The sequence below is a fragment of the Morone saxatilis genome, unplaced genomic scaffold (assembly GCF_004916995.1).
Source record: "Morone saxatilis isolate NCDOM2014 unplaced genomic scaffold, NCSU_SB_2.0 Contig21, whole genome shotgun sequence".
NCBI classification, from domain to species: Eukaryota; Metazoa; Chordata; class Actinopteri; family Moronidae; genus Morone; species Morone saxatilis.
In genome coordinates, this window is record NW_023339774.1 from 21,622,289 (window position 1) to 21,634,128 (window position 11,840).

General features: G+C 42.0%; 1 protein-coding gene across 1 annotated transcript in view; it reads right to left on the minus strand.

Moving 5' to 3' along the window:
- Nucleotides 1-4,287: 4,287 nt before the first annotated feature.
- tacr1b (tachykinin receptor 1b) overlaps nt 4,288-11,840 on the minus strand; it is a 13,727-nt gene continuing 6,174 nt past the window's right edge. The window contains exons 4-7 of the mRNA XM_035668010.1: nt 6,658-6,808; nt 6,289-6,485; nt 6,056-6,152; nt 4,288-5,001 (exon numbers count right to left, since the gene is read on the minus strand). Of these exons, the coding sequence (XP_035523903.1) occupies nt 4,816-5,001; nt 6,056-6,152; nt 6,289-6,485; nt 6,658-6,808 (631 nt within the window). The 3' untranslated portion in view covers nt 4,288-4,815. The remainder of the gene's footprint in view (nt 5,002-6,055; nt 6,153-6,288; nt 6,486-6,657; nt 6,809-11,840) is intronic.

Consider the following 11,840-nt stretch of genomic DNA (forward strand, 5'->3'; position numbering starts at 1 on the left):
GAGATCTCAAGAAAATTAACTCGTTATCACAGGAAAACGGAGGAAATAAAATGCATGAATGCATGGCCCTTTTGGGCTTCCGTAATATTGTGTACTTATAAAACAAAATATACAGGAAATGTCTTTAGTTTTAGTCATTTTGTTAAATTTATCAACACAACAAGCCAGAGGAGGCATTTAGTTTATTGAGACTGTGAGTTAATGTGTTTGTATCTTAATACCCATTCTTATAAATACCCAACATATTAAGGATATAAAACACTGAAATGAATAAAAACTAAACATTTTTCAACAATAAAAACTAAACTGAAACGAGCAATCCGCTCTGGAAACAAATTGAAACTACACTGAGCTGAAAACTAAAATTTAAAACAAAATGAAAAATAAAAACTAATGAATAATCCCAAATAACTCACAGCACAGTGCAGACTAGCGTCTTGTGCAGCACGCTGCTTCATTCGAGAGGCGGTTTCCGGTTTCCTGATGTGGATTATATTTGTTTTTAAATAACAGGATTTCTTCAGTTGGAAATTGAGTTCATGTGTTCAGTTCAAACGCAGATAGACCTTGAAATTAGGTTTGTAAATGTGAAGCGATGGAAGTGATTTAAATACACTATATAAAGAAAACACATTTTAACTCACTGATGGGTTAAAATAAGTATTTTCTGAATAATATTGGGAAAAGACTGTAATGTTTTATTTTCTATTAACTGTCATTGATATTTCTCATGCAGTTTTTGTATCCACTAAGTAACAAAATATTTCTTATATAGTTTTTTACATATTGTGGTTTATTGGCTACATGATGGATCAATGTGTTGTATAAAAGGAAACTGGAAACAGTCTCAGACATCACCATCACTATTCAGGTACTTTTCGTTTTTAAATGGTTATTTTAATGCCTGCCAGCAGGTCAGATTCCCTTTGAAATAAATGAAACGAGGTGATAGAAACACTGAACAGATGCTGCGAGTCGCTTTCTATGGAGGCCCTGAACGGACAAACTAAACACTGACTGTAGACGTTTTTCAGCGCTTCTCAAACACATTGCAGATATTATATTAAAGATAATGTAAAAAAAACAAAATATTTCCTCTTGTAGTGCCTTAGTACAACAGTAGTTGTAATAGTTTAGATAACATGTCTGTCCCCAGAACTACCCCCACCAGTGATAAATAAATGTGTTTTCCCTTTAAATATTCTTGCTATGCCTGCCTAATACGATCATTAAAGTCCAGGTGAAACAGAAATCAGAGAGCTGTTTGTTTCTGCATATTTATGTATTTTCTGTAAAAACAGGCAGTTAGAGAGGGACCTGTCATTATAGCCAACATCAGCTGCACAAGCTAACTAGCCCACAGCTGTTGGCGATAGTTAGCTTCTTTTAGCAACAAGTTCATCTGGAAACTCCATAAATCACCTCGGTACCGCTGTTATCAAACTGTCCTGGGAGGCTGCTGAGCCTAGAGGAACAATGTAACAGAGGATGTGATCTTAAAGGGTTAAAATGACATTTTTATTTTTTAATGGGCTTTAAAGTACGGGTCTTTATTTTCTTTTTGTACCATTGTGGCTGCCATCGCATCAGGGTGATTTACTTGTTGCATGGCTGTGTGGTACATGGTTGCATGATGGGAGCGGAAATCTCTTCATCACACATCACTCAGTAAAAATACACACACACACACACACATAACTGTGTGGATGGATACCGTGTCAGGGTTGTGTGTTGTGTTGTACCACGGGTGGTTGGAGCTGGAGGTTACATAAGACCTGCTCCAGCCTGGTGGTCTGGACTCTCCTCTCTGCTGGCACCACCTTGTGTTAAGTTGGAGTTTAGATTTTCTGTATAGTTTATTTATCTCAGTTATCCTGGCAGCATATTTAATTTACATGTCTGTGACATTAAATTAATCTCTGATGAATAAAATTTATTTCTTTTAGTTTAATCCCTCAATATTTATAGAGATTCTGGGATGTTTAATTATCTAGAAGGAGTAGATGACTTTTTATCAGACACATTATTGTTCCAGGTGGATTATTTGTATGTATGTCTTAATACAAACAGGAGGGGATCTTTAACTTAATGGCTATAATAGTCAATAGTCTCCTGATGCTGCTTGATGTTTCTACGGAGAACATTTTCAAGATATCTGATGTTTTAAAGGACCAGTGTGTAACATTGAGGAGGATCTATTGACAGAAATGAATATAATTTTCATATATATGTTTTCTTTAGTGTATAATCACCTGAAAATAAAAATTGTTGTGTTTTCGTTACCTTAGAATAAGACGATTTTATCTTTTATCTCCTCTTCTACGAAGACTGCCATGTTGAACCACCATGTTTCTACACTGGCAGATTGGGCCTTCTGTGTTTCCCCCTACACACTTGGAACAGGAAGGGTGAGGCGAGGGGGTCGTCTGGAATCCGATTTATCGACACAAAATCAAACTTTTCACAGAAATATGTGACATTATATATTTTTTATTGATAATATAATTTGGAATAATCTGCTTTTTACACAATAATAAGCCAAAGTCACAGAGAACCAGACTATTTAGTGTAGCTAACCAGATGTTAACATGTTTTAAATGTTGAATCAGACAACTTGTGTTATGATATTGTTATAAATTACCACAACTATTATTATAACAGTAAGATGAGCAGCTGATCCCAGAGCTGTGCAGGAGAACTGTCTCTCATGTTCTTGCAGCTCCGTCGCTCCTTCAGCTGGACGTTAGATTATAAAACTGATCAGAGATCAGATCAAAGCAGATGTCGACGTACACAACACAAAACATCTGCACTTCCTGTGTGGACAGGAAGTTAAAAGACTGAAGCTGCGTTTCAATTCACGTACGTACATTTTACTTTTAGTATTTACTGCAGTTGCAATTACAAAGTACGTACTGCTGCGTGTAATATATCCACAACTGACCCTTCCTAAAAAAGGGAAGATTAGCCTAGCATATAGCATATCTAAATACAGGAAAGCAGGAAGTTGACCAAGGTTTGCTCAACTGTCTTTGACCCTCTTGCTCATACATCAGTTGCAGTTCATCGCACGCAATCTTTCACTATATTTTTACACTTGAATGCACAAATGTCATTTGTATCTTCCGCCGAGGATTGTGGGTCAGAACAGCCAGAAAAAGCATCCTGCAGGACATCCTGGCCTTCTGCATTTAACGTACTATGTCCGTCTAAATGTTGGTGTACCATGTGATAATGTTTGGTCCTCACACATTCTGAATGCACTCACATGACAAGCTGTTAAACAGGTAAACCGGCCCAGTAAACTGTTGTTTGACTGAATTAGTGCAGCTGTTGTCTGCGAGGCTCAAATAGCATCATTCCTCACCAGCGACATAGCCCAGTCTTCCCACTTCCCCCAGTCCCCAGCTTGTAGAGCTCTTTCCTCTATCAATCCCTCTATATGTGTCTCCATTCCCCAGTCCCATCCTCTATATATAGCTGCCCTGTGACCTGCCTGCTGCAGACTGAACCATGCTCTACACATTGTCAAAACAAGGGGCTAATCCTGTCCAACAGGTGCTAGTTCCCCCCCCACACACACACACACACACACTGAATCTGTCTGCCTGTTTCCACACAAACAACAGCGTCACAAACTCCACTCGGCGTGACACTGTTGCCAGGGGAGGCCGAGGGTCACGCTTTCCAAAACCAGCCCGGGAATGCTGGAGGTCGAGTGTTGGAGCCCACACACGCTGAATGATGAAACGGACCAGCGTGAGGTGGACTGCAGCGTTTCTACTTCGTCTGTCAGGCCTCTGAGGTTCCAAACAGTTCAGACACGACTGTATGTTTTTACCAGTGGTGGAAGAAGTACTGAAAAGCTTTGCTTAAATGTACAACAAGGAGTTTTTAACCGGTTATGAAACAGTGTCAATTTAACACTGATGCCTCTGTATGACCTATAAAAACAGCAACAGTGAGAAGATCAGATATTTCTATAGTTATTCTTAATGCCTGCCACTGGGTCGGATGCCCCTTGAAATCAATGAAATGAGGCGGTAGAATCAATACCGCTTTTGTCCACAGGGGTTGCCAGAATCAGCACAAAATAAGAATTTGTTTAAGTAAAATTACTAATACAACAATGTAAAAAAAACAAGTAAAAGTTCTGCATTAAAAGTTAAAAGTTAAATTTAAGTAAAAGTGTGTAAGTATTATCTGCAAAATATACAAACATTAATATAGCAGCAAACAACTACACTCCCTTTGCCTGTGTTGTACCACAGCCTCTCTGTGGTTTGTTTCCACAGCCGGTCTGCTCTGACTGAAACTGCTGTTTTTATCATCTACGTCAGTGAATTAAGGATTTATTTCCACCAAAGCAGAGTTAGTGATTGATCATTTTTACTTTTGACTAAATGATTCAAACTACAAGACACTGGTTTTTCTAACAGGTGTGTATGATAGCTGTCAAATAAATGTAGTGAAGTAAAAAGTAGAATATTTCCCTTCCAAAATGTAGAAGTAAAAGCACAAAGTGGCATAAAATGGAAATACTTGTACTTGAAGTACCTTCAAGTACAGTGCTTGTGTAAATGTACTTAAGTTGTTACTTTCCACCACTGGTCTCCCACAGACAATGTAGACATCCTTTAGGTATTAATGCACTTGTCTGGCTAGAACAACATATCACAGGCTATATAATGCACTCGACCGGAACAACTGAGCGTCTGAGCACGACTTCCTCTTCGGTACAGTGAGAGCGAGCCGACTGCTGACTGCTCGTCGCCCATCGACACTTTGTTCCCACGCCACCTGATGGTGTTTACTCTACTGCGAAGGACTATTGGGGCTCTTTGTTAACGTCTCCGAGCCTGAGCCGTTGGATGTGACCTCCACACAAGGCTGGGCGTGAGGGACGCAGGACGGCAGCTGGGCCCTCTTGTGCTCCGCCGCTGCAGGATGAACTGCAGTGGACACAACGGTCTCCATCCGACTGGCTCGATATATGCTCACCTGAAAAGTAGATAGATTCATAAATAGAGAGAATAATGAATTTAATACCACCTTATTTTCTAATTTGTTATGTTTTCTTTAAATGTGAACCTTAAAAATATTAGATTTGTATGTTCTTCAGCTCCTGTCAATGAATATTTAGATGCTTGCTTCTTTACGGTTTCATATCTTCAAAATCAAAATTGTCCAAATAATACTCAAACAGACAGTACAGACAGATGCCTGCAACCTCAGTACTGTTTTAATTTTGTTTAAAACATTGTAAAAGATCCTCAGGATTGCCTTAAAACTGTGTCCTCTTATAGTATCTTTTGTTGCTTCACAAAATATATCCTATTTGACTCTTATATGTTCTGCCCCATTATTTACAGCGGTCACAAGCTAATATTTGTAGCTTATGTTACAACACATGAAGTCTAATGTTTAATCTGTTCCTTCAACTTTTGCTTCATTGTTTTGGTTTAAGAAAAGCTAAAAAAAAGTATCATCTTCCAGACTCTGTAAACGTTACAGCTCCATGAACATCACTTTATTCATTCTGTTACCAGCCGAGTCTTCCCCCTTTAAGGAAGGTGGGCTTGTGGGTAACCTGTGCCGGTTTGTTGCAGGACGTGAGTCTTTCCCAGTGTGTAAAGGGACAGTAATGTTGCGGTATAATTGTTACTGTGTATTGTGTTTGCTGCCACAGGAAAGAAATAAAAAATTCCTCTTTCTTCTTGTTCTGTTCACTGCTGAGTTTGTCCAGACTGCAGACGGCTAGTTAGCTATCTAGCAGATATAAATCAGGTTAAAGACAATTGAAATAGTATAAAATGGAGGTAAAACATTTTGGAGCTGGAAGCCGTATACGATCAGATTGATTGATTTTATTACTAGTTACCAGGGAAACGGAGTTATGGCTCAAAAAAACTTTAGATTTTGACTGCAAAACTTCTTTGTCAAGTGACCATGTTATAAGTGGGATAATGCCCTAATGGACGCCTCATCGGGTATTATCCATTACATAATTGCCTAATCTGAATACTTTATAGTCTGAACCCGGGATTACACACACCTGTGTCTGCAGGTAGCGCGGTGATTTGAGCTCTAACTCCTCCTTGGCGACTGTGGGAGCGCAGCAGCAAAACACCTGCTGGAAACCTGCTCTGAACCTGACGAGTGGATGACAAATATTTTATAACAGGATGGATTAAACAGACGGGATTATAGACACAGATTACCTCGCACATGACATCCACACAGACACACAGATAGCCATTTTAATAGGGATACGTTCAAAGTTCCCACCTGCTGTTGAGGCAGTAGTAGATGATTGGGTTGTACATGGTGGAGCTCATGGCCAGCCACATGATCGCCAGGTAGACCTGTTGGATGTAGCGCTGCTCGAACAGATCGGGAAAGAACTGGTGCAGCAAGAAGTAGACGTGATAGGGCAGCCAGCAGACAGCGAACGTACACACAACCACGATCATCATCTTCACCACCTGCCGCAGAGCAAAACGCAGAGGAGACGGGGGTGGCTTTAAAATAATCTTTCCAAATGTTTTTGTTTTGATGCGGGGATTAAAAAACCATTAAATTAAATGGTAGAGTTTAGTCACACTGGTGTGTGTGTGTGTGTGTGTGTGTGTGTGTGCGTGTGTGAGCTTGCGTCACCTTGCGTTTAGCAATGAGCTGTTCTTTGTAGTGGTCAGAGGAGTCCCCGGGGATCTCACTCGCCCAGAGGGTGACGCCCACGGTAGTGTATGCACATCCCATAATGCAAAGGGGCAGGAAGTAGATCAGCAGTGTCACGCACACGTAGTATCTGAGAGAAAGAGGTCAAAGATAAGATTAATAATGTGGGATGTTTGTTACTGAAAATGCTGCCAGTATTGCTTACTAGACCTCTTTTCACGAGCATGTTGACATGAAGTAGTTGGGTTAATATAGGTGTTAAGCGAGGAAGGACCCTGAAGTGCTCCAGTTTTCGGACTTTCCGGGATGTAACTAGCACAAACACCTTAATCAAGGGCTGTGGACCCCTTTGTGACGCTTTTAGTTGGGGTCAGACCTCCACGTTGGGCCAAACTAATGTAATGGAGTAAAGTATATATTTGCCTCTGGAGATGTAGTGGAGTAAATGTGTTACTATTATATCTCTATAGCCTTAACTATATACATTACTTACTCATCAGAAATACACAAATTCATAATTCTAATTGTTTATTTTTTTACAATGTGGGAGGAACCGAGTTCTCGGAGAACCCGCCAACGTGAGTACTTGTATCCTCACGCAAAAGGGAACTGAACCATCACCTCTATAGCTGCAAGGACAGTGTTAACTGAGGACCTATGATGTCAGTCTATTTTTTTTGTCGGAATTGAAGTTTTTTTTCATTATTGTGTAAATGTGGGCGAACCAGCTCTGGAGAACCCTGTGTCACATCAGTTAGTACGGTGTGTGTTGGTTGCGCGTTTGTGTTTTTTTGATCGAGCGCGTGACGGCCTTGAGGACATGACGAGAATCTGTTGCGCACTTTTGTTTTTGGTGATCAGGAGCCTTCAATCGTGTTCTCAGTGAGAGCCAGTCATAGAAAATCATCTGGGGCATGCCACCGCGAGATCGTTTTGCGTGCGGTCGTCTGACAATTCCTTGTTACACTGCCTTGCATCTTTTGATGTGAGGGCCGCTGAGGTTTTCATGCAGACATGAGCAGAAATCTGTTCCGGAGCTTTCCGCAGTGACGTGGTGCTTATGTCTGCATTTGTCATAATTCAGGAGACATATAGGAGTAATGACTTTCATGTTTTGTGATAAGGTCGAACCACCACAAGTCAGGGATTATGTCCCACTCATAGGTGGATTGTGCATTGGTGTTCAACTGCAGCTTCACCTCCTCCCTGGTGATCGGTTCCTCGATTGGACCTTGGATGGGGCGGTGTGAAGGTTGTCTTCTTGCCTCCACCAAGTGGTTACTAGTCTGCATCTGATTGGGGACTCAATGACTGGACACCAGTGTCGTCACCATGTGTCAGCGATGCACACGCAGCGCTCCGATGATGAGCTGGGTTGTGACAATGTGTGCGCAGCCGTCGTGTGACTAGAAGGGAGTTTCTGTGGACTGCTCGCTGGTGCACTCCCTGATCTGCATCGACAGCAGCTTGGGTGGTCCCTTGTTTTTTTGAGTTCAGCTGTGGTTGAGCAGTTGTTATTCTTAAAAAGTGTCACCTCGCTTGGATCTCAAAGCAAAGTCCATGGAGCGGTCCTGCTTTTAGATGGTTGGAGACATTGAAGCTCTACGGAGCATGTTGGTTTGTTCTACTGGAGATTACTCTTGCGACTTCTTAAAGGGGCTTGTCCTCTGTGTCCTCAGTGTGTCCTCTGTGTTTTGAGATATGCTTGCTTAGTCCACTGAGCCTCCTCAATTCACTGGCTCAGGGGCGCATTTTCTTTTGGACCGTTTTGATTTTACCCTTGAGTTTGTCAAGGCAGCATGCCCCATTGCAAATCTTTGTGCTCAACAACGGCTTGCGTTATTTCCACGGTCTTCAGATGTATCTTCTGGATATCTCCCATGATTCAGGCAATGTGAACCTCCACATCTAGTTGGAAGCCTCTTCATTATCTCCTTTAAACTATGTAAAACATGCAACAAACTCAGTCAATGATCACCTGGGCGAACACAATCCCAGGTATCACAACAACTAATGCTAAACAATCGAACCCAAAAGAAACCGGCACAAAACTTTCAACATACCAAAAAACCAGAAACAATACATACACATCATGTCCTACCAACCAAAAAAAATTTTGTTGTCTTTAATCGATATCTTCGTCGTAACACATAGGTAATGCCTGCATATATCTATCTGATACCTCCGCAAGGATCAATTTTCACGGACTGCTGTAGTTATTTCTCGTGCGTTGCCTCAATACAGGTTCTAGTCATTTAAAGGTACCATGGTGTCTAGCCCTGTACGATTGCTTGGATTTCAAGTGTTCCCACTGCAGGTTGGTCCAGACACTCAGATTGCTTTGCATTGCCTCTTTCGCTCTACACTTTATTGCGCACGCTTCTCTTAGTCTGTCTCACTCGCTCTCGCTAACCCCTGGATCGTCTCTGGGTGAAAGACAACGAGGACGCGAACGGATTTGCTCAGCATAATCACGCTGCTCCATAAGACGGGTGCTTGAGGAGCTTCCCTCTAGCTGATGAGCCTCGTACAACAACAAACAATCCTGCACTTCAAGTTACATTCCTCTGCACTTCGCAGCATAGATATCATTTAGATGCCAGATTCCATGCCTCAGGCGACGGGCAGGGGCTATGAGAATGTCTACCACCGCGCGCCAAGACACGTCTTACGAAGACACCGCTAACAAAAGAAAAATGTCTGAGATCGTAAGTCCAGTTAGAAGATAATATTGCAAATATTTGCATCTGCCGTAGGCATTATCTCTTTACTGTTCGCTCTATTACACTCGTATAATGAACTCGCAAAAATTCCCAAACATTTTAATTCATTCCTGACAAACAATAGTTACACGCAATTACTCCTACTGTTTATTATAATATATATTCTAGAGACAGGCCATCCGGCCCAGGTCGCCTCATCGATCCTGGATTGTCCAGCTGTCGACCATCTGTCGCGCGGCACCAGGAATACCACCACCAATCCACGCACCCATGACAGCGACACTCTCTGTCGCCTTAGACTCCATATTCAGTTGGTTTTGACTTCTCATGGTATATATACAAGATCCTGAAAAGATCACACTATCTGATGTTTGTGCTTATTAGGTCCTCGAAAGACTGAAGTAGTGACCTGAAGAATCATTCCTGGTTTAGTCTCTATTTGGTTCGAACAATGATAGTTCCTTGCAGATCTGCAACTCGAAACCAGGCATTGTTTGGAATCCACAAGGCTAGTTACAGGAACGCGCATGATTCGTCTTTGCATAATCCAAGGTATGATCTCTAGGCTCATTGAACATCTTTTGGTAATGATCCATGCTCTCGCTCAATACAGCCAAAAAAAAAACAAGGATGAAAAAACGCAACAGTTAAATGATAATCACACCAATTTCAAAAATCCCCGCAAAAATAATATGAAACATTACCTGCCCGATTAAAATGAACTGTTGTCTAGAGACAATCAGATAAATTCTACCTATATCAGATAATTTAGTTACTCGAATATTAAACATTTTATAGAACAACATGATACCACTGTACTAAACGCTCTCTATGGCAAACAAGTGAATCTTCGAATAGTACATCCTGCTGATGTTGGCCATATCTCTTTTTCTTGTTTGTTGTTGTTTGGGGTTTGACACATTTCTGACAGTCATGTACAACACTTTAATAGAATTTCTTATCAGTCGTGACTTTATAACAATTCAGTTAATTCATAAATGCCGTTAACATAAATATGTTATCTGCATTTCACTCGTTCCCAACTACCTCAACTCATAAAATAATCTCTCTATTATCCACGAAATCTCTAACATGTAGTTTGCCGCTCGCTCTGCTCTTCCCTACAATTGTGTTATACTGTCAGCAACGTTGGTTATTTTTATTTTTTTTTTATTGATAGAATAATAATTCTGAACGTCAATGAATCAGATACATCAAGCTCAAAGCTATAGATTTCTTGGAATACAAGACACGACATTCCGTCGCAATCCTTGGAACACCCAACGGCTGGTTCAGCGTTCAGTCTTCAGGCATTTTCACTTTCGACACCAAATGAGCAACGGAGTTTGGATTTCTTCAGACACTTTCCTCGTGACCAAAAGACAAATCAGGAGTTTGGCTTCTCTTCGGACTGAAGCATACAAAGATCTGAACTCACGATAATGGATTTCAACCGTCGCACCCAGAGATGGTTTTTGTGCACTCGTCTACGCGGAGCCTGGAGCTTACATCGTACAATGGTCACTGCTGGGAGTCCGGGTCTCTAGATAAAAAAATCGAGGGATGTTAACTTACTGTACCAGTGTGTGGGCGGGTATGATCTTTGAATCCCAGGTTTTCCGTTACCACTTTACGACTTGTTAAGACACCTGCGACCAACGAAAGAGGATGCATCCTAAATTCTCGACCAGACTCCCTTTGGAGTTAACCCCAGCAGATCCCGACTAAAGCGCTACGATCTCTCGAGACGACCGCACACAGAGGCGCACGGCCAGGTCCGCGGGTGTGCTCACAGGGAAGAACCGATCATGTCCTCGCGCCGTTCGCCGGTACAACTCGGCCAATCCGCAGCATGCTGAAGAGTCGGGCCGGAAGTGCAGCAGAAAAAGTACAGCGGGAGGTGGTTACCAGAGTTCATCCAGCCAGAGGTGTGGCGTCGCCCAAGCTCCTGCGCCAGTATGGAGGCGCCCGCAATGAGGACTCAAGACTCCTGGTTCTCGTTCCGTTGAAAGAAGAGTGCGTCCCGCCTGGTCGTAGCGGACTTAATAGATAAACACTGCAGAATAAGGTAAATTCCAGGGAAGTCCAGCCGGAAAGTGATTGGTATGCAGATGAAGTAGAGGATGCTTGGATAAATGGCAATCCGGAGGTAACCTGAAATGAGTGCAAAGATGGTATTTGGTGTGTTTAAAAAGGAGATTAAGAGAGGAAATACATCGCAACGAAGTACTCGCGTCGGCCGCCCGGATGGTGAAGATGGACGGGGCAGACCGGAGATGGCAGGCAGTTATATTACGATAGGTCCAAAACGACCCCACCTATGGTGCTCTCGAATCAGCGCAATGTGTGTTGGACTGGTGTGAAGTTTCAATTGCAAGTGGCCGAGAGGTGGGTTTAACTGTAACAGGAGACATAATGAAAGCGTTCCAAGGAGATTGG